This window comes from Chiloscyllium punctatum, chromosome 28 (genome assembly GCF_047496795.1).
Source record: "Chiloscyllium punctatum isolate Juve2018m chromosome 28, sChiPun1.3, whole genome shotgun sequence".
Taxonomy (NCBI): Eukaryota; Metazoa; Chordata; class Chondrichthyes; order Orectolobiformes; family Hemiscylliidae; genus Chiloscyllium; species Chiloscyllium punctatum.
In genome coordinates, this window is record NC_092766.1 from 7,439,943 (window position 1) to 7,462,762 (window position 22,820).

Consider the following 22,820-nt stretch of genomic DNA (forward strand, 5'->3'; position numbering starts at 1 on the left):
CCCAGGATAGGGACAGCATGGGGTTAGATACAGAGTAAAGCTCTCTCTACACTGTCCCCCCATCAAACACTCCCAGGGTCAGGGACAGCACGGGGTTAGATACAGAGTAAAGCTCTCTCTACACTGTCCCCATCAAACATTCTCAGGACAGGGACAGCACGGGGTTAGATACAGAGTAAAGCTCCCTCTACACTGTCCCCCATCAAACACTCCCAGGACAGGGACAGCACAGGGTTGGATACAGAGTAAAGCTCCCTCTACACTGTCCCCCATCAAACACTCCCAGGACAGGGACAGCACAAGGTTGGATACAGAGTAAAGCTCCCTCTACACTGTCCCCCATCAAACACTCCCAGGACAGGGACAGCACGGGGTTAGATACAGAGTAAAGCTCTCTCTACACTGTCCCCCATCAAACACTCCCAGGACAGGGACAGCACGGGGTTAGATACAGAGTAAAGCTCCCTCTACACTGTCCCCCCATCAAACACTCCCAGGACAGGGACAGCACGGGGTTAGATACAGAGTAAAGCTCCCTCTACACTGTCCCCCATCAAACACTCCCAGGACAGGGACAGCACAGGGTTAGATACAGAGTAAAGCTCCCTCTACACTGTCCCCCATCAAACACTCCCAGGACAGGGACAGCACGGGGTTAGATACAGAGTAAAGCTCTCTCTACACTGTCCCCCATCAAACACTCCCAGGACAGGGACAGCACAGGGTTGGATACAGAGTAAATCTCCCTCTACACTGTCCCCCATCAAACACTCCCAGGACAGGGACAGCACAGGGTTGGATACAGAGTAAAGCTTCCTCTACACTGTCCCCCATCAAACACTCCCAGGACAGGGACAGCACGGGGTTAGATACAGAGTAAAGCTCCCTCTACACTGTCCCCCCATCAAACACTCCCAGGACAGGGACAGCATGGGGTTAGATACAGAGTAAAGCTCTCTCTACACTGCCCCCATCAAACACTCCCAGGACAGGGACAGCACGGGGTTAGATACAGAGTAAAGCTCCCTCTACACTGTCCCCCCATCAAACACTCCCAGTACAGGGACAGCATGGGGTTAGATACAGAGTATATCTCCCTCTACACTGTCCCCCATCAAACACTCCCAGGACAGGGAGAGCGTGGGGTTAGATACAGAGTAAAGCTCCCTCTACACTGTCCCCCATCAAACACTCCCAGGACAGGGAGAGCGTGGGGTTAGATACAGAGTAAAGCTCTCTCTACACTGTCCCCCATCAAACACTCCCAGGACAGGGACAGCACGGGGTTAGATACAGAGTAAAGCTCTCTCTACACTGTCCCCATCAAACACTCTCAGGACAGGGACAGCACGGGGTTAGATACAGAGTAAAGCTCTCTCTACACTGTCCCCCATCAAACACTCCCAGGACAGGGACAGCACGGGGTTAGATACAGAGTAAAGCTCTCTCTACACTGTCCCCCATCAAACACTCCCAGGACAGGGACAGCACAGGGTTGGATACAGAGTAAAGCTCCCTCTACACTGTCCCCCATCAAACACTCCCAGGACAGGGACAGCACAGGGTTGGATACAGAGTAAAGCTCTCTCTACACTATCCCCATCAAACACTCTCAGGACAGGGACAGCACAGGGTTAGATACAGAGTAAAGCTCTCTCTACACTGTCCCCCATCAAACACTCCCAGGACAGGGACAGCACGGGGTTAGATACAGAGTAAAGCTCCCTCTACACTGTCCCCCCATCAAACACTCCCAGGACAGGGACAGCACGGGGTTAGATACAGAGTAAAGCTCCCTCTACACTGTCCCCCATCAAACACTCCCAGGACAGGGACAGCACGGGGTTAGATACAGAGTAAAGCTCCCTCTACACTGTCCCCCCATCAAACACTCCCAGGACAGGGACAGCACGGGGTTAGATACAGAGTAAAGCTCCCTCTACACTGTCCCCCATCAAACACTCCCAGGACAGGGACAGCATGGGGTTAGATACAGAGTAAAGCTCTCTCTACACTGTCCCCCATCAAACACTCCCAGGACAGGGACAGCACAGGGTTGGATACAGAGTAAAGCTCCCTCTACACTGTCCCCCATCAAACACTCCCAGGACAGGGACAGCACAGGGTTGGATACAGAGTAAAGCTCCCTCTACACTGTCCCCCATCAAACACTCCCAGGACAGGGACAGCACGGGGTTAGATACAGAGTAAAGCTCCCTCTACACTGTCCCCCCATCAAACACTCCCAGGACAGGGACAGCACGGGGTTAGATACAGAGTAAAGCTCCCTCTACACTGTCCCCCCATCAAATACTCCCAGGACAGGGACAGCATGGGGTTAGATACAGAGTAAAGCTCTCTCTACACTGTCCCCCATCAAACACTCCCAGGACAGGGCCAACACGGGGTTAGATACAGAGTAAAGCTCCCTCTACACTGTCCCCCATCAAACACTCCCAGGACAGGGACAGCACAGGGTTGGATACAGAGTAAAGCTCTCTCTACACTGTCCCCCATCAAACACACCCAGGACAGGGACAGCACGGGGTTAGATACAGAGTAAAGCTCCCTCTACACTGTCCCCCCATCAAACACTCCCAGTACAGGGACAGCATGGGGTTAGATACAGAGTATATCTCCCTCTACACTGTCCCCCATCAAACACTCCCAGGACAGGGAGAGCGTGGGGTTAGATACAGAGTAAAGCTCCCTCTACACTGTCCCCCATCAAACACTCCCAGGACAGGGAGAGCGTGGGGTTAGATACAGAGTAAAGCTCTCTCTACACTGTCCCCCATCAAACACTCCCAGGACAGGGACAGCACGGGGTTAGATACAGAGTAAAGCTCTCTCTACACTGTCCCCCATCAAACACTCCCAGGATAGGGACAGCATGGGGTTAGATACAGAGTAAAGCTCTCTCTACACTGTCCCCATCAAACATTCTCAGGACAGGGACAGCACGGGGTTAGATACAGAGTAAAGCTCTCTCTACACTGTCCCCCATCAAACACTCCCAGGACAGGGACAGCACGGGGTTAGATACAGAGTAAAGCTCTCTCTACACTGTCCCCCATCAAACACTCCCAGGACAGGGACAGCACAGGGTTGGATACAGAGTAAAGCTCCCTCTACACTGTCCCCCATCAAACACTCCCAGGACAGGGACAGCACAGGGTTGGATACAGAGTAAAGCTCTCTCTACACTATCTCCATCAAACACTCTCAGGACAGGGACAGCACAGGGTTAGATACAGAGTAAAGCTCTCTCTACACTGTCCCCCATCAAACACTCCCAGGACAGGGACAGCACGGGGTTAGATACAGAGTAAAGCTCCCTCTACACTGTCCCCCCATCAAACACTCCCAGGACAGGGACAGCACGGGGTTAGATACAGAGTAAAGCTCCCTCTACACTGTCCCCCATCAAACACTCCCAGGACAGGGACAGCACAGGGTTAGATACAGAGTAAAGCTCCCTCTACACTGTCCCCCATCAAACACTCCCAGGACAGGGACAGCACGGGGTTAGATACAGAGTAAAGCTCTCTCTACACTGTCCCCCATCAAACACTCCCAGGACAGGGACAGCACAGGGTTGGATACAGAGTAAAGCTCACTCTACACTGTCCCCATCAAACACTCCCAGGACAGGGACAGCACAGGGTTGGATACAGAGTAAAGCTCCCTCTACACTGTCCCCCATCAAACACTCCCAGGACAGGGACAGCACGGGGTTAGATACAGAGTAAAGCTCTCTCTACACTGTCCCCCATCAAACACTCCCACGACAGGGACAGCACGGGGTTAGATACAGAGTAAAGCTCCCTCTACACTGTCCCCCATCAAACACTCCCAGGACAGGGACAGCACGGGGTTAGATACAGAGTAAAGCTCGCTGTACACTGTCCCCCATCAAACACTCCCACGACAGGGACAGCATGGGGTTAGATACAGAGTAAAGCTTCCTCTACACTGTCCCCCCATCACACACTCCCCAGGACAGGGACAGCATGGGGTTGGATACAGAGTAAAGCTCTCTCTACTGTCCCCCATCAAACACTCCCAGGACAGGGACAGCACGGGGTTAGATACAGTGTAAAGCTCTCTGTACACTGTCTGCTGTTACACCGGGTTTGGCCTCTGCTCCCTTGCAGAATAAGATGTTTATTTACCGTGGGAAGGATTATGAACGCTATGAGGATTTTCACCTGAAGCTGACCACCCAATTTCCCAACGCGGAGAAAATGACCAGTACGTCTCCGCCCAGCGATCAGCTGAAGCTCTCCCCGGGCCAGTGTATCCTTTTCCCAGAGGCTGCTGGGAGCTTTCGTTGCCGGGGTACCGCTGTGTGCCTGGGGCCTGTACTCAACTCTCTTGTCATTGGCTGCTCGTGCCGCCATGTTGGGTTCCACTTGGCCTTCCATCAACTCTGAGGCGATGGGAGTTTCCCGGGTGGGCACAGGGGGCACCCCGCGTGGCCAACAATGGCCTCCTTGTTAAGAGGGTTCAGAACGGTTCAGATCCTGTGCCCAGTCCACCTGAACTCTTCCTGTGCCCCTGTGAAAGGTTTCACCTCCTTCCGGGTAGATGATGGCACCCTCCCTGCCCCAGTGCCTTGTGGACTGGCGTGGGGCTGAAGTGCCCCTGCCACTTGCTGGTCTTCAGGGAGGGAGACAGGTGCCCCTCTCACCCACAGGCCTCCGCTGTGTCTCCTGGCACAGGAATGTTCCAACCCCCTATCGAAATGGTGAGAGTCGGGACGGTGAGGGGCTCGGAGGGGAACCTGCAGGGGGTGGTGTTCCCATGTATCTGCTGCCCCTTGTCCTTCCCGATGGAAGTGGCCGTGGGGTTTGGAAGGTGCTGTCTGAGGAGCCTGGGGGAGTTGCTGCAGTGCGTCTTGTAGACGGTACCCACTGCTGTTACTGAGCGTCGGGGGGGGGTGGAAGGAGTGGGGGGTTTGTGGGGGTGGGGACAATCGAGCGGGGGGCTGCTTTGTCCCTGGATGGTGTCGAGCTTCTCGAGTGTTGTTGGAGCTGCCCCCCTACCCCCCCATCCAGGGCAAGTGGGGAGTATTCCCTCACCCCCTCCTGACTTGGGCCTTGTCGATGTTGGGGACAGGCTTTGGGGGGAGTCAGGAGGGGAGTTACTCGCTGCAGGATTCCCAGCCTCTGAGCTGCTCTTGTAACCGCTGTGTTTATATGGGGCTGGTCCAGTTCAGTTTCTGGTCAATGGTAACCAGGATGTTGGTAGTGGGAGGGGTTCAGTGATGGTAACACCATTGAACGTCAAGGGGGCGATGGTTAGATTCTCTCTTGTTGGAGACGGTAACCCCCAGGATATTGATAGTGGGGGGGTTCAGTGACGGTAACACCATTGAATGTCAAGGGGGTGATGGTTAGATTCTCTCTTGTTGGAGACGGTAACCCCCAGGATGTTGATCGTGAGGGGGGGGGGGGGGTGAATTCAGTGATGGTAACACCAGTGAATGTCAAGGGGGGGGGGGGGGTTAGATAATTGGATCCTCTATCTGTTGGAGATGGTCATTGCCTGGCATTTATGAGGCACAAATGATTAAATTTCCCTGACTGTATCCTTCAGATATTCAGTGTTTCGCTGTGAAACCCACGCTTAACCTCCCAACCCAGTACCAAGACAAGCCCGTCCCAGAACAGATACTGAAGTAAGTGCCTTGGATTCCAGTTTCTTGGTGAGTCACTCCCTCGGGCAGTCCGTGCGAGTCCAAACTGTCCTGGTTGGCACCTCTGGCAATGGGCCAAATGGCCTTCGCCTGTCCTGTGGCTCTTTGCAGGGGCTCTCACCAGCTTCCTGTCATTCTTGTTCCCTCAAAAATGCCCTCCAGTTTAAAATCAGCCTTTGCGGTGGAGCTGAAGATGTGTGCTGTACCTTTGAGAGAGTGAAAGCTGTTTGGAGAATTTGCAGGCACGTGTTGTGTGACTCACTGGCAGTCTCAGGGTGAACCGGAAAATTATAAATATGTTTGGCCGTGAAACCAAGACTCAAGTTTGGGTCGCGATGTTTTGACAACAGTTTGAAATGTAACCAGTCAGTTGAAAGTATGCCCCAAGATACTAAAACCCCAATCGAGTTCGAATTTACTGCTTTCTTACCAACGATGAGATGATCTGATGCTGGGTGGGCATAAAGAGTTGGCCAGAGAGAGCGACCAACTGCCAGACTAACTGCCAGCGAAACATCGTCTCTCTCTCTCTCTCTGTCAAAGGTACCTTTCTCATTTGAAACACCTTTGCAGCAAAACACAGGAGACGACCCAGGGAGATCGACAGCCAGAGGAAGACAGACTCCAGAAATGCCAGCTGCTGTCTGGTTTTGAAAACTGAGTTGCTGTAAACTTACTAGGGACTTGTATCGGATCAGGATATCGAGTGGGAGGTAGAGAACAAATCCTTCAGACAAAGGAGTTGTAAATAGTTACAAGGTTCACTTTACGAGTTAAAGAATAAATTGGTGTTTTTTTCTTCTTTAAGTCGTGGGATTTGGGGAGTTCTCTGTCACTCCTGCTTTAACAGATTACCAGATGAGGTGAGCGTTTCTGGGCATTTGGTGTAATTTAGCCGAAGGGGTCACCGCCGTGCCATCCTGCACCTCCCTTTTCATTTCTCCTCCCTCCTCACGTTCTGTCTCTCCACCAGCTTCTACCGAGCCAATGAGGTTCAGCAGTTCCAGTACTCCAGGCCGTTCAGGAAAGGAGAGAAGGATCCCGGGAATGAATTTGCGGTAAGGCGTCCATTTAATGAGGGAGGCGTCCATTTAATGAGGGAGGCGTCCATTTAATGCCACTCCCAGCAGCAGGTGGCGACGGGTGAGGGAGGCCAAGGAGTTGCAGTTGCGCGGTTCTCCCCAATCACTAGAAGGCTCTCAACAAAGGCAGTTTCTTCTTTGCGACGGGAAAAGGCTGAAATCTTCTGTTTCCTCACATTATCCTGAAATCCCCCCAACCCCCCCTCCCCCCCCCCACCCTGTTTACAAAGGCCTAAGGATCCCTGCTCCATGATGTTCGGGCACATCGCGCGTTCAAACCTCGCCTTCCCACGTCCTTGCGGCTTGCGAGCACTGGTCACCTTCAGGACCAACACAAGAATGTCAAGTCCGGGGGGGGGGGGGGGGTGAATCCAGCAGCTCATGCCAGGGGAGAATGGTGGCTGAATTGGGTGGCAACTTGGCACTGCCCTGGTGAGGTAGGGGTTACTCTGTCTCCCACGTTCATAGGGTACTCGGCCCATGGAGTCTGCTGCGCCAATCCATCATGGCCGACGTGCTCCTCACTCCCATTTTCCCGCCTTCTCTCCATGTCCCTTCAACCCGTTACTGACTTAAAAAATCCGTCCCAGCATCCACCACACTTTTGAGCTGACCGAATTCCACAGATTGACAGCCCTCTTGGGAGAAGACGCTTCTCCTCATTGTTAAATGTGTTCACCCCTCCCCCTTCTCCTCTGACTCTGACCTCTCGTCCCAGAATGCCCCACAACAGGAAGTATGGCTATCTTATCCACAACGGAATACCTCACTTTGACCTCCCCTAAATTCCAGCGAGTGTAGGCCTAAAATCACGGTCCAATCCCTCTTCAGATGACAGAACCCCTCACCTCTGAGATCAATCGAGTGTACCTCGTCTGAGCTGCCTCCACTACCACAACCTTCCCTCAAATAAGGGCACCAAAACTCCAGGTGCAGCCTCACCAACTTCTCGTATGATTGCGACAATACTTGCCTCTACATTCTATTCCTTTCGCGATAAAAGCCGTAAAGGTCGCTGTAAATTTGCAATCTTTATTAGCTGCTCTAACAGTCAGAAAGGGAAAGGATTGAGGGTTTCGTAAACCCAACAGACGAACCAGCAACTAACTCACTGAGGCCGGTCACTTCCGTTCGGTTGTGTTTAGCTGCTGACAGGAACTCCCGGGAGACGTCGCCCTGGGGGCAGGACTCTCGAGAGTTTGAGAAGAGACTGATAACCATCCCTCGGGGGGGGGGGGGGGGGGGGGGGGGGTCAGGAGAGGACAACGCATAAAAGACTGTTCTTTATGTTACAGACAATGTGGATCGAGCGGGTGACGTACACAACTATGTATAAGTTCCCGGGCATCCTCCAGTGGTTTGAGGTCAAGGCTACTACGACGGTGAGCACTGGATTTGCTCGTGGGGGACATTGGCTCAGTGGTTAGCAACGCTGCCTCAAGGCGCCAGGGACCCGGGTTCGATCCCAGCCTCGGGTGACTGTCTGTGTGGAGTTTGCACATTCTCCCCCCCCCCCCCCCCCCGTGTCTGCGTGGGGGTGCTCCGGTTTCCTCTAGGGATGTGCAGGTTAGGGTGGATTGGCCGTGCTAAATTACCCATAGTGCTCAGGGATGTGCAGGTTAGGGTGGATTGGCCGTGCTAAATTACCCATAGTGCTCAGGGATGTGCAGGTTAGGGTGGATTGGCCGTGCTAAATTACCCATAGTGCTCAGGGTTGTGCAGGTTAGGGTGGATTGGCCGTGCTAAATTACCCATAGTGCTCAGGGATGTGCAGGTTAGGGTGGATTGGCCGTGCTAAATTACCCATAGTGCTCAGGGATGTGCAGGTTAGGGTGGATTGGCCGTGCTAAATTACCCATAGTGCTCAGGGATGTGCAGGTTAGGGTGGATTGGCCGTGCTAAATTACCCATAGTGCTCAGGGATGTGCAGGTTAGGGTGGATTGGCCGTGCTAAATTACCCATAGTGCTCAGGGATGTGCAGGTTAGGGTGGATTGGCCGTGCTAAATTACCCATAGTGCTCAGGGATGTGCAGGTTAGGGTGGATTGGCCGTGCTAAATTACCCATAGTGCTCAGGGATGTGCAGGTTAGGGTGGATTGGCCGTGCTAAATTACCCATAGTGCTCAGGGATGTGCAGGTTAGGGTGGATTGGCCGTGCTAAATTACCCATAGTGCTCAGGGATGTGCAGGTTAGGGTGGATTGGCCGTGCTAAATTACCCATAGTGCTCAGGGATGTGCAGGTTAGGGTGGATTGGCCGTGCTAAATTACCCATAGTGCTTAGAGATGTGCAGGTTAGGGTGGATTGGCCACGCTAAATTATCCATAGTGCCCAGGGATGTGCAGGTTCGGGTGGATTGGCCGTGCTAAATTATCCATAGTGCCCAGGGATGTGCAGGTTCGGGTGGATTGGCCGTGCTAAATTACCCATAGTGCTCAGGGATGTGCAGGTTAGGGTGGATTGGCCATGCTAAATTACCCATAGTGCTCAGGGATGTGCAGGTTAGGATGGATTGGCCGTGCTAAATTACCCATAGTGCTCAGAGATGTGCAGGTTAGGGTGGATTGGCCATGCTAAATTACCCATAGTGTTCAGGGATGTGCAGGTTAGGGTGGATTGGCCATGCTAAATTACCCATAGTGCTCAGAGATGTGCAGGTTAGGGTGGATAGGCCACGCTAAATTACCCATAGTGCTCAGGGATGTGCTGGTTAGGGTGGATAGGCCATGCTAAATTACTCATAGTGTTAGGTACTTTAGTTTGAGGGAAATGGGTCTGGGTGGGTGACTATTTGGAGGGTTGGTGTGGACTTGTTGGGCTGAAGGGCCTATTTCATACTGTAATGAATTTAATCTGATTTTGTAGATTGTATATACTGCTGCTCCTGAGTGTCGGGGGTGGAGGGAGTGGGTGTTTGTGGGTGTGGGGATAACCAAGTGGGGGCTGCTCCGTCCCACACACATCCACACAGACACACTCTCTCTCACACACACACACAATGAACTAAACACTCTCACAAACACACTCAGACACGCACACTCTCTCACACACACGCTCAGATACTGACACACACAAACACACGTACTCACACACAGAAACACAAACACTCACACTCAGACATAGACACAGACACACACATGTACTCACACACACACATACTCACACACAGACACACACACACTCTCACACACTCAGACACAGACATACACACAAACTCACACATACACAGACACACATACACACACACACTCAGACACATATGCAGACACACGCACACTCAGACACAGACACACGCACACTCAGACACAGACACACGCACACTCAGACACAGACATACACACACTCTCAGACACACACACTCAGAACACACACACACTCAGACACAGACATACACACACACTCAGACACACACACACTCACACATACACACACACACATACTCAGACACAAACATACACGCACAGTCAGACACACATACATACACGCACAGTCAGACACACATACAGGCACAGACATACACACACTCAGATACAGACAGACACAGACACATACACACTCAGACACACACACAAACTCAGACATACATACACACACACTCAGACACAGACATACACACACACAGACACACATACACACACACACACTCAGACACAGACATACACACACACACTCAGACACAGACATACACACACAGACACACACACACACTCAGACACAGACATACACGCACACTCAGACACACTCAGACACACAGACACGCACACACTCACACTCAGACACAGATACAGACACACACACACACACTCAGACAGACATACACACACACACTCAGACACAGACACACACACAGACACACTCACACTCAGACACATACACAGACACACACACTCAGACACACACACACACTCAGACACACTCACACATAGACACACACACACCCAGACACACACACACTCAGACACACTCACACACAGACACTCAGACACACACACAGACACATATACAGACACACACACTCAGACACACTCACACACAGACACAGACACACTCACACTCAGACACAGATACAGACACACACACACACCCCCCCACACAGCTCTCCAGCTGTCTTTAACTTAACCAGGAGACCCTAAGGGTGACCACAACAGGAGAGGCACCGGAGCTGGCTGGGTTGGGGGAGGTGGTGGGTGGTGATTCAGAGGGATGGGAGCTGCCCTCCCCATTAACGCAAAGTTTGTGATTCCAAACCCCCCCCCCCCCCCCCCACCTCACCTCACCCACCACCCAGGAGGAGGTCAGCCCTCTGGAGAACGCCATCGAGACCATGGAGCGCATGAACGAGAAGATCAGCAACATGGTGCAGCAGTATGCCTGGGACCGATCGCTCCCGGCACACCCCCTCTCCATGCTCCTGACAGGAATAGTTGATGCCGGAGTCATGGGTGGCTTGGCCAATTACGAGAAGGTAGGCGTGTTACCCACGGGTCAGGGGCGTGTGGTCTGGCAGGTTCCCAGAGAGAGAGAGAGAGAGAGAGAGAAAGACAGAGGCCAGAAGCGAACGCTGGCGGAAGGTCATTTAATCCCGGGCGGACAGAACCCATGGAATGATCCCGACTGCGTCGCCAGAGCCGTGCAAGAGAATCCGTTCGCGTTGTAGTGCGCACACTCGATAGAGACACCGTACGTTCGCTCAAGAGGATTACGCGTTGTTGCCCAAACCAGAAAGCCTCACTGTCAAAGATCTTTCACGCATCAGGACCCAACGGCAAGAATGCCCCATCTCCCAAGCAAGCTCCAGTTTATACGGCTTTGAGAAAAGAGGATGGCAATTATTGGTCGATCAAAGTGGGGAGGGGAGGTCACACCCTAGCTGCGATGAACCCAAGTGCCATTTTCAAATTGCCGGGCGTCCCATAATTCCCTATTGCTCTCTCTCCACGGCAGCGGCCCAGTCGATTGGAGTGGAACCGGCCGACCAGTCTTGCGATGGCTTGAGATGAGGTGTTCTTGCATGGGTCCTGATGAGTGTGCTGGGCAAGGTCAATCCTCCCTTTTATCCCACCTTATGCACCAATAAAGGAGTGAAACTGGGTCCACTTGGGGATAAAGTTGCCCCCTCCCCCCCCCCCCCCCCCCCCCCAACCCCACCCCGATTTTCAGCTCCCCTTCAAGTCCTCTGCTCAGGGAAAGGGAATGTTCTTTACCCAGCAGCCTCCACGTGGGCAGCAGAGTTGGCCAATTTGCGGCTGGGCGCGCTCTGATTTGTTTCGTGTTTCTGTTCTCTCTCGTCGGACCTCTATCGTTCCCGCTTCCTCTGCCAGGCGTTCTTCCACCCCACGTACCTACAAGAGCATCCCGAAGACCAAGACAAGATAGAGACGTTGAAACAGCTGATTGCTTTGCAGGTAGGTTAATGAACCCTCCAGGGAAACAGCCTCCCCCTCGGATCACCGCAGAGAGAGAGAGAGAGGCCGGGAGAATGGGCTCCAGCGCTGTACTGGCCACGGTCGAGTGGCTCAGCAGAGGGGCTGAACGGCCTCATTTATGGCTGCCGTGCCCCTCATCCCCCCTCAGTCGCACAGCTCCCCTCCCCCCTTCCACCCCAACCAGGCTTAAGAATCTCTGGACTCCAACTCCAGAGGGGGGTTTTTTGACAGCGCTACCAGCCCGTTTTCCGGTCTCTTTGATCGCCAATTTGGTTAGGGTACAGAAATAGACTCTTCGGCCCAACTTGGCCAACTAAACCTAACCCAGTCCCGGCCCATATCCCTCCAAACCCTTCCTATTCATATACCCATCCAGATGCCTTTTAAATGCTGTCATTGTACCAGCCTCCACCACTTCCTCTGGCAGATCATTCCATACACGTACCACCCTCTGTGTGAAAAAGTTGCCCCTTAGGTCTCTTTTATATCTTTCCCTTCTCCCCCTAAACCTGTGTCCCTCTAGTTCTGGACTCCCCGACCCCAGGGGAAAAGACCTTGTCTATTTATCCTATCCATACCCCCTCATGATTTTATAAACCTCTATAAGGTCACCCCTCAGCCTCCGACGCTCCAGGGAAAACAGCCCCAGCCTGTTCAGCCTCTCCCTGTAGCTCAAACCCTCCAACCCTGAAAACATCGTGTCTGAACACTTTCCGGTTTAAGACATCCTTTCCAATAGGAAGGAGACCAGAATTGAGTGTGGTATTCCAAAAGTGGCCGAACCAATGTCCTGTACAGCCGCAACATGACCTCCCAACTCCTGTACTCAATACTCTGACCAATAAAGGAAAATTCCTTCTTCGCTATCCTGTGTCCCATTTTGAACGTCAGATTATTTAAATGAGCCAGGCTAAGCACTGAGAGATGATTTTTGCACTCCCGAAATTGACATATTTAGGGATGGTCGTGAGATCCCAACTCTTGCCAACATCCTGTGAACAATCTGAGTGGGAAATAAAACACATCTTTGAATAGGTGGGGGACAATACTTAATTCAAGGGTTAGAGGTGGGTTAGAGGTCAGAGCAGGGATACTGTGAGCAGTTCTGGTCTCCGCACTGCACAGAGGACCTGCTAGGATTGGGGGGACAGGCCGGAACTGTTCCCCTTTCTAAAGGGGTCAAAGGTTATAGGCAGGGGTCGGCCTAGTGGTATTATCACTGGACTGTAACCTAGGGATCCAGGAGGCATTGTGAGGAGCTGGGTTCAAATCCCGGCCAGGCAGATGGTGGAATTTGAATTCGGTGGAAGGAGGGGGCACGGTTTGAAGGGAAGGGGCAGGAGGGGGATTTATGGGGCAGGTTTTCACCCGCAAGGTGGTGGGGGAGGGGTGTAAGTGGAATTCACGGCCTGTGGCGACTGGTGGCAGAAGGTGCCCTGGAAGAGCTGTTTCGACAAATGGGGTGGCAAAGTGATTGGCATTCTCCCACGGTCTGCACCCCCGTTTCCCCCCCCCCCCCCCCCCCCCCCCCCAGTCTGATGGCGATGTCGAACAGGACTCTCAGACGCTGTGTGCCAGGCCTCTGGTGGGGAGCAAATCTGCCGCCCTTACCCGCTCCGGCCCGCTCGTGACTCCAGACCACAGCGGCGTGCGGTCGGCTCGTCGCTGGGCACCCCCCACCAGCTGCTGTGAAAGGGCCTCAACAAACCGTTTTGGTCCGAGGGCAACTGGGCACGGTGGTGAGATGCCAACGTCCCGCCAATAATCGGAGAGGGAAGGGAGACCAAAAATAAAACAACGGACACAGCCGAATAAGACAGGGAGCTTCACTGGGAGAGAGCTGGCATCTCCCATCGTCGGACTGGATGGCGCCCAGGTGTCTCCCCCCGTTATCCGAACGTTCCGCAGCGTAACACGCAGAGGAGCAAATCCCGTTTAATTTAGACCAGATAACCTTCCCAGACCCATATGACATGGGAGTGGAAGTCAGGCCATTCAGCCCATCGAGTCCACTCCATCATGGCGGATGGGAAGTTTCAATTCCCTTGCCTGCCCTCCCCCCACCATGGCCCATAATTCCTCGCGAGATCGTAACCCGGCAGCTTCGACGCTCCCGCTCCTCGGCGCTGCTGCACTCTCGACTCCGATTCTCCACCGCCCTCGCTTCCTCCAAAAAAAAAACCGCAAACCTACCAGATAAATACGCCGCAAAACCTGAGGTAACAAGGAAAAGCTGGAATGATAGGATAAACGCGCGGCCTGTAGAAATAGGGAAAATATAAGCGCTAAGCGCAGTTAGTGTGGGGCTGTGGGCGAAAGATAAAGATATATATATATATATATATATAAAATTGAGGAGAAGTAAGTGTGGGAATAGGCCCCGTCTTGCTGGTGGATGTACAAAGTAAATCGGGATAGAGCACAGATGCTCTCAGCCCCTGTTCAAGCTTGATGCTGAATGTAGTTCCCAGGGGCGACCCTTGGTGGCGCTGCTCAGGGATGCGCCCCGCCCTCGATCATGGCCGAACACCACTGTCACTTTCCCGCCTTTTCTCCGGAGGGCAACGATCCTCTCGCTGTTCCTTTCGGAAAAGCAGGGGAGAGCTGCGCGTTCCAAGACGTCGATGGAAAGGGTGGGGGGGGATGGTGTCCCTCGTAGCTAACAGGACGGGGGTGGGGGGGGGGGAGGGGAGGGGAGGGCGAAGAGATGTTTAAGGGTGAGAAACGAGGACGGATAAGCATTTTCTCCCCCGGGGGGGTGTGGGGGGGGGGAAGCCGGTGATGAGGGAGGGGAAGAGACGTTGAATGGGTTTTGGTGGGGGAGGTGGGGAGGGGTGAGGCGATGGGCCCAATGGCCTTGTTTCCGTGGAGTTGCTCCCCGTCGCGTCAGCTTTCCCACGGGTGAGTTGGCGCGTCACGCCAGGTGCGGCCGCTCAGTCTCCATGCGCCTGACTATTTTCCCGCTTCCCCCCCCCCCCCCCCAACCCCCACCCCCTCACCCCTCACCCACGCACAGATCCCGTTGTTGACGGAAGGGATCCGGATCCACGGCGAGAAATCCACGGAGGAGCTGAGGCCGCTGCACAACCGCATCGCTGCCTGCTTCAAGGAGCTGAAGGAGAAGGTGGAGAAACTGTACGGGGTCATCACGCTGGTGAGTCTCCGCCTTCTGTCATCGCCAGGGGCTGGGCAGAGTGCATCAGTGAAACCCTTCCCACCCCACCCCCCCACCCCCCCCCACCCCCACCCCCCCACCTCACCACCTCACCACACCCCACTTTGGTCTCCCGTTTGGTCTTGACCCTGTGACAGGGCAGGGCGTCAATCCCAATTGGGTCGCTCCCGTTGCCTGATGGACCCAGCCACGAGAACCCCTGCACGCCACCCCTCTCCCATTCCCTCCCCCACCCCCCCCCCCACAACTCCAAGTTCACCCAAGGGCCGGGGGGGGGGGGGGGGGGGGGGGGGGGGGAGGGATTGTGGGGAGAATTACCGGTGCAGTCGGGATTATTCGCCGATTGTTGTCCTGTCACGCGACCTTCAGGGAGGGTTGGCGTTTTTGTTTGCACCCCTCACCCGGGGGAGTAGGTGGGTGGGGGAATTACAGGCGCACTCAGAATTGTTCGCTGATTGCTGTCCTGTCACGCGACTGTAAGGAACGGTTGAACGGTTTTGTGTCACCCACAGGTTGGGTGGGGGGGGGGAGTGTGGATTACCAGCGCACTCAGGAGTCTTCGTGATGGCTGTCCTGTCGCGTGACTGTAAGGGACAGCTGACATTTCGTGTTCCCCTCCCCCACCCCCGGGGGTGGGACGGGGAAAAGAAAATGACCGGCATACTCGGGGTTGTTGGCCGTGTGCTGTCCCATCGCGCGACTGTAAGGGACGGTTGACGTTTCTTGCCCTCCCTGGGGAGGAGCGTCCCTGGCGCGCGGGCAAAGGTTGGATATTTGGCGAGCGTTGTTGACCGTCTCTCCCCCCCGGGCCACAGGCTCCCTCTCTCATCGACAGGAAGAGAAGCCGATCGGGATCCATGGTCCTGCCGTACATCATGTCGTCGACGTTGTGGCGCCTCTCCACCGTCTCTGTTGCCTCCTCAGCGGCGTCGAGCTCCTCCTCCTCCTCCTCCGACGGCCCCTCCTCCCGGCCCGCCTCCGACGGGTAGGTGTGTGCGCCCTCCGGCCAGCAGGGGCAGCAGGTTGTGGGAGGGTGATGCAAATCCAGCTCGCCCAAACTGGGCCTCCATCTCGCCCGTCCTGCTCTGACTGGCTCTGCCCGAGTGAGGGGGCGGGACACCACAGGAGATGCCCAGAAAAATGCCAGACTGCCCCCTCGCCCCCAAGTTGGGTTGACCCTCTCTGAGACAAAAGAGTAAAGAAAGCGACTTTTACCGCCCCCCGCCCCCCCCCCCCATCATTCAAACCCCCACTCTTCAGCCGAGACCACAGCTGGAACACCGCGAATGGTTCGGGGCCCCGTATCCAAGCAGAGATAGACCGGCCAGAAGAAGCAGTCCGGAGAAGGTTGATCCCGGGGATGGAGGGACCCTCTCATGAGGATGGGGCTTGAGTACTCCCTTAGAAGACTTGAGAGGTGACTTTATGGGAACATACAAGATATTTAGAGGGCACGTGACGGGGGAAGATTGTTTCCCCCTTGTGGGAGAGTCTGGGACTGGAGGGTCACCCGTTGAAGACAGAGATGAGGAATTTCTTCTGGCCAAGAGGAGGGAATTTGTGGAATTCTTTACCTCAGAGGGCTGCCAGGGCTGGGTCGTGAAGTCTGCTCAAAGGCCATAATGGAGGAAGGGGAATTGAGAGGTAAGAGGCAGCGGGAGTGGGGTCGAGACCTGCAGCAGGCTCGATGGACCGAATGGCCTACATTGGCCGCTACACCTTCCGGACATTCCTGAGGAGTCCGACATGGGGGGGTGGGGGGGGAGGTGGAGGTCAGAGGTCCTGAAGAGACCCATGAGGAACATTTGCCTCAACCCCCGTAAACATCCCAGAGAGCTGTTGGGGTCCTGTCCTTGAGCGCGTTCGCAATCCGACTGTCGGTCCGGACTTTCCGGGGGGGTTAGGGAGGGTGGTGCCTGGATTGGGAGAGGCCCCTCCCACCTCTCGAGGCCTCCCAGAAGCCTCGGGGGGGTGGGGGCAGAGCTCCAGTCAGCGGGCAGTGCTGAGGGGAGGGGTGTTTCTCAGTGGGGTGGAGGGCGAGGGTAGGCCGTTTTCCAGTTGGAGACAGGAATCTCAGTCTTGTCTTGTCCCCCGCAGCTCTGTTTTGGACCCACTGTTGGAACACAAGGTGGAGGGAACCTTGGGCAGAGACGATCACGAACACAAAGTGAACAAGTCCAGGAGGAAGGAGCTGAGCCTCAGTAAATCGCAGGTCATCTTTGAGAAACAGGCGAGGATTGACCTCTCCCCCGATAAAGCTGAAACCGTACGTACACCAAACCTCAGTTTTGCTTCGGGGGCGTTGGTTCCTGTCGAAGCTGCCTACGTTTTCCGCTAGCCCTCTATGTCACCCACCTAGGATAGTGCTGAAAAGGTGTCGCTGTGGGTTTCTCCATCCTCTGCTCATCAGGACCCTTGGCAAGAGTGCCAATTTTTCAAACGATCTCGATGATTTAAACTGCCAGGGAGCCCGTGGTGTTTCCTCCCCCACTCCTCACCCTGACCACACTCGGGCAATTTGCCAACCAGTTCCTCTTCCCCCGTGGCATGAATTGTTGTTATTTTGAAACGTGGCACTCTTGCCAGGTGTCCTGACGAGCACGGGACACAATGTCTCAACCGTCAGTTTATCTGGGATTAATTCACGGGGGGGGGGGGGGCCGGCGGCGTCACAGTAATCTGAGTTCAAATCCTAACGTGACCGATCAAACATCGCTCAGTCTGTGCCGACCACAGCTGCCATTCTGAACTAATCCTATCCGCCAGCACGTGGTCCATATCCCTGCCTGGTCATGTGTCTCTCTCTAAATGCCGTTCCAACATAGCGAGCGTATACGCTACTGGTAGTGCGTTCCTGGTGCTGATCTAGAAAAATCTGGTCTTGTACATCTCCTCGAACCTTTCCCTCTCCCTCACCTTAACCACACGTCCTCCAATATTTCCGACCAGCGATAATGTCTCTGACTGTCGACCCTATCCAGGCTCCTCTTAATTGAATAGACTTCTGTCAGGTTGTCCTCGGGTACATGTGCCAGGTTTGTCCGACCTCCTGCTGTGGCTAATCCCCTCCAATCCGGGTAAAATTCTGGTCAACCCCTCCGCCCCCACCCCAACTTTCCGCATCCTTTCAAGAGTGTGGTGACCAGGACTGCGCAGTATTCCGAAGGTGGCCTGACCCAAATCTTCTACGGCAGCAACACAACTTGGTGACGTTCGTATGGCCCCGACCAATGAAGGCAAACAGGCCAAACGCCTTCTGCCTCACCTCTGTTCACTTGCAGGGAGTTGCAGACTTGTACCTCAAGACCCCTCTGTGTCACAAAGCTCCTCAAGAGTTTTTTCAAGTGTCCAGCCAAATTTGAACTCCATATAAATCCCGGCATTAAAATCTGTCTGATTCGCCAATGGTCGTGTGAGGGAAGGGCATCGGCCATTCTGGCCTCCAGCCCCACTGCATTGTGGGTGATTCTGAACAGCCTAGCCAACGATACCGGCATCCCATGGACTCCAAGGGATCGGTTGGGATGACCGTGTTTCCGTGTGGGATTAAAACCTGGGGAGCACGACACTGAGGTACTGAATGGGATGGGGGAAGACCAGGGTCCGTGTGGCCAGGGGAGGGGTGAAGGTGTGACGCTGGCCCGGTTGCCAAGGTTGCTAGAGAGTCTGGGTCTGAGATCATTGTGGTTGTGTTTTTCGTTTCTGCTTGTGTAGATGGCGAGACAAAGGCAGCTGCGCCCGAAAAGTCTTCCGTTTGGTGAATTGCAACAGTCTTCGATGCAAGTCTACACCTCGCAGTCAGTGTCCTCTCCGGTCTCAGCGGCAGACACCACACGCACTCTGAGTACGTAATGGCTAGATCCACCCGTGACGGAGAGGTTGCGTGTACAAAGATTTCTCTTTGTCGTCCCAGCCCACGCGTCCTTTTCGCTTGGCTTAACGGAAGCTCCTCTCCCCATCCGGAACATTCTCACGTCCTCCTCCATCGGATTCAGCTCGCCGATGCTTGCCCAGCGTTCAACACCATTAGCGCCGCCTCAGGCACTCCAGGGCTCACGCGCAGCAACACCCGGACAACGTCCAGGCTGACGCGTGAGGTCTTGGGAGCCGAAACCGGAAGGTGGTTAGATCCGAACAGGGAGCGATTGGGAAAGGGAGAGGTGCGACGCCTCTCCTACCCCACTAGCTGAAAGTCGGCCCTGCAGGAGCAGCAGATAGCGAGGGAGGCCAGTGGGGTGTTGGGCCCTCCATGACGAGGGGATTGGAGTGCAGGAGCGAGACCACACCCTAGGGTATTGTGGGACACATGGTTTTGGGGGTCTCCTCATCTGAGGAAGGACGTTCCGGTGATGGAGGGAGGGCAGCGATGGCTTTCCCAGACGGATTCCTGGGAATGACGGATGGAGAGAGACTGGATCGGGTTAGGGTTATATTCACCGAGAGTTGAGAAGCATGGGGGAGGTGTGGGGGGGGGGGTGGGGGGGTTCTCAGAAATCTATCAAATTCCAACAGGGGCCAGACAGAGTAGAAGAGCTTCCCAATGACCGGGGAAGGGGGGACGCCCAGAAGTAGGGGGTCACAGTGTAAGGATAGGACTGAGAAATGTCTTTGGACAGAGAGTTGGGGTGGGGGGGTGGGTAGGGGGGACCCTGTGGAATTCTCTGCCGCAGAAAGCAGACGAATTTTTTCAAGGATTCGGTGTATGTTTCTTGGGAGAAAGTGGGGAAGGGGGCGGGATTCTATTGAATGGCGGGACAGGCTAGGAGGGAGCTGAGTGGCCTCCTCACATTCGGAGTGCTCAAGGGCCCGTCTCCCAGCGAGGGCCAACCTTCCCATCATGCCCCGCGCGCCCGCCCCCACCTACCGAAATTCGAGGGCTATTGACATCATTTCTAACCGACCCGCTCTCTGTGTCCCACGCAGTCATCTCACTCCGAGTGTTGTTCGGTCTTTCCAGGTTACCACGGGCTGCGGAGCGGCCCAGAGATTACGCTGGATTCCTGCGGCAGTCCCCCGCAGCCTCCGCCTAAGAGCAGACATTGTGAAAATGGGCATCAGAGGCACTCGACAGAGGTAGCACTGCGCAGGGCTCCGCAAACTGGCCTTGTAATTAGTGGCATGTGAGACTAGGCAGGCTTGTCAGTGCTCGGGTCGGAGGGGGAGACGGGGCGGTGAGTCTCGACTGCTTAGAGTCTGCATCCGTGAGCTGCACGTCGGCGAGATTTCCTGGTGGGACGACGCTGAGAGGGGGTCGAGTCTCAAGAGCGAAATTTGCCACGTCCCCAGTGCGAAAACGTGTTCAGCCAGGAGCATTGGAAGAGCAGCCAGTGTGGGGAGAGAGAGAGAGAGAGAGAGAGAGACTGTGGAACGCTGCAGCACAGAGGGCGCTGAAAGTCTCCGTGCGTAGAAGTTAATCACAAAAACGTCCCGATTAAAAAGTCAGTCACAAAAAAATTACCAACCTAAAGTTACTGGCAGAACGTTAACGACAAAAAATTAGTGACAAAACGTTGCAGAAAGTCAGCATGGTGAAGTGACAAAACATTATTGACCAAAACATGAGTAACAAAAGATTAGTAGCAAAAAATTAGCAACGAAACATTAGTAAGAAGTTAGTAACAAAATATTCATAACGAAAAGTTTGCAAACATTAGTAGTAGCAACAATTAGGAATAAAAACGGGCAACAAAAAATTAGCAATGAAACAATTAGCAACAAAATATGGGTAACAAAATATTCACGACAGGTTAGCAACAAAATGTTAGCGACAAAGAGTAACAGAAATTAGTAACAGAAAATTAGCAACAATAGCAGAGTGTTAAGGGTTTAGATGGAGAGGAATTTGTTAAGTGTGTACAAGACAATTTTCTGGTTCAGTATGTGGATGTACCTACTAGAGAAGGTGCAAAACTTGACCTACTCTTGGGAAATAAGGCAGGGCAGGTGACTGAGGTGTCAGTGGGGGAGCACTTTGGGGCCAGCGACCATAATTCTATTAGATTTAAAATAGTGATGGAAAAGGATAGACCAGATCTAAAAGTTGAAGTTCTAAATGGGAGAAAGGCCAATTTTGATGGTATTATGCAAGAACTTTCGAAAGCTGATTGGGGGCAGATGTTCGCAGGTAAAGGGACGGCTGGAAAATGGGAAGCCTTCAGAAATGAGATAACAAGAATCCAGAGAAAATATATTCCTGTCAGGGTGAAAGGGAAGACTGGTAGGTATAGGGAACTTGAAAGGGTTCAGAAAAGATTTACAAGGATGTTGCCAGGATTGGAGGGTTTGAGGTACAAAGAGAGGCTGAACGGGCTGGGGCTGTTTTCCCTGGAGCGTCAGATGCTGAGGGGTGAACTTATAGAGATTTACAAAATTATGAGGGGCATGGATAGGATAAATAGACAAGGTATTTTCCCTGGGGTCGGGGAGTCCAGAACTAGAGGGGCATAGGGTGAGAGGGGAAAGATATAAAAGAGACCTAAGGGGCAACTTTTTAACACAGAGGGTGGTACGGGTATGGAATGAGCTGCCAGAGGTGGAGGCATTTGGATGGGTATATGAATAGGAAGGGTTTGGAGGGATATGGGCTGGGTGCTGGCAGGTGGGGACTAGACTGGGTTGGGATATCTGGGTCAGCATGGACAGGTTGGACCGAAGGGTCTCTTTCCGTGCTGTACATCTCTATGACTCTTAGAAGGAACAAAATGTTTTATAGACTATACATTTTCGAGTCATACAGCCCCTTCAAAGGCAAGTCATCCATGCCAACCGAATTTCCAAAGCTAAATTATTCCCGCTTGCCAGTGTTTCGCCCCGCCCCACCCAATCCCTATAAATCTTTCCTGTTCATGAATCTGTCCAAACGTCCTTTAAGTGGAACTGTACCTGCATCTATCAGTTCGTTTCACATACAAACCACCCTGTGCGAGAAAACTGTGCCTCTGATACCTTCTAAATCTTTCTCCTCTGACCTTAAAGATGTCCCCTCTGTTTTGAACTCCCTTCAAACCTCAGCAGCAGACTCCCGTTTGCTTTGATCTATGATTTGAGAATGAATTTTATAAACTTTAAACGGTCATCCCTCAACCCCCCAGTGAAACGTATCCCATCTTATTCAGCCTCTCCTTAGGACGCGTACGCTCCACTCAAAGTAGCAACAACAAAATTAGGAACAAAACGTTTGCAACAAAAACGTCGTCATAAAAAATGAATACCGACAAATAGCAGCATCAAGTTAGTAACAAAGAGGCTAGTGAGCAAAAAGCTGGTCAGGAAAGAAATAGCAAGAAACAGTTAGTAACAACAAGTTAGCAACAACAAAAACTATGGTTAGTAACAAAATGGGTGGCACGGTGGGCTCAGGGGTTAGCACGGCTGCCTCGCGACGCCAGGGACCTGGGTTCGATTCCAGCATCAGGCGACTGTCTGTGTGTGGAGT

At 53.6% G+C, this 22,820-nt stretch overlaps 1 protein-coding gene across 1 annotated transcript in view; it reads left to right on the plus strand.

Annotated features, from left to right (window-relative positions):
* LOC140453882 (dedicator of cytokinesis protein 5-like) overlaps window positions 1-21,224 on the plus strand; it is a 58,099-nt gene extending 36,875 nt beyond the window's left edge. Inside the window, exons 24-34 of the mRNA XM_072548741.1 lie at window positions 4,158-4,299; window positions 5,602-5,683; window positions 6,675-6,759; window positions 8,079-8,165; window positions 11,073-11,249; window positions 12,106-12,189; window positions 15,227-15,364; window positions 16,201-16,370; window positions 17,483-17,651; window positions 19,100-19,229; window positions 20,343-21,224. Coding sequence (XP_072404842.1) covers window positions 4,158-4,299; window positions 5,602-5,683; window positions 6,675-6,759; window positions 8,079-8,165; window positions 11,073-11,249; window positions 12,106-12,189; window positions 15,227-15,364; window positions 16,201-16,370; window positions 17,483-17,651; window positions 19,100-19,229; window positions 20,343-20,509 — 1,431 coding nt within the window. The 3' untranslated portion in view covers window positions 20,510-21,224. The remainder of the gene's footprint in view (window positions 1-4,157; window positions 4,300-5,601; window positions 5,684-6,674; window positions 6,760-8,078; window positions 8,166-11,072; window positions 11,250-12,105; window positions 12,190-15,226; window positions 15,365-16,200; window positions 16,371-17,482; window positions 17,652-19,099; window positions 19,230-20,342) is intronic.
* Window positions 21,225-22,820: the final 1,596 nt, after the last annotated feature.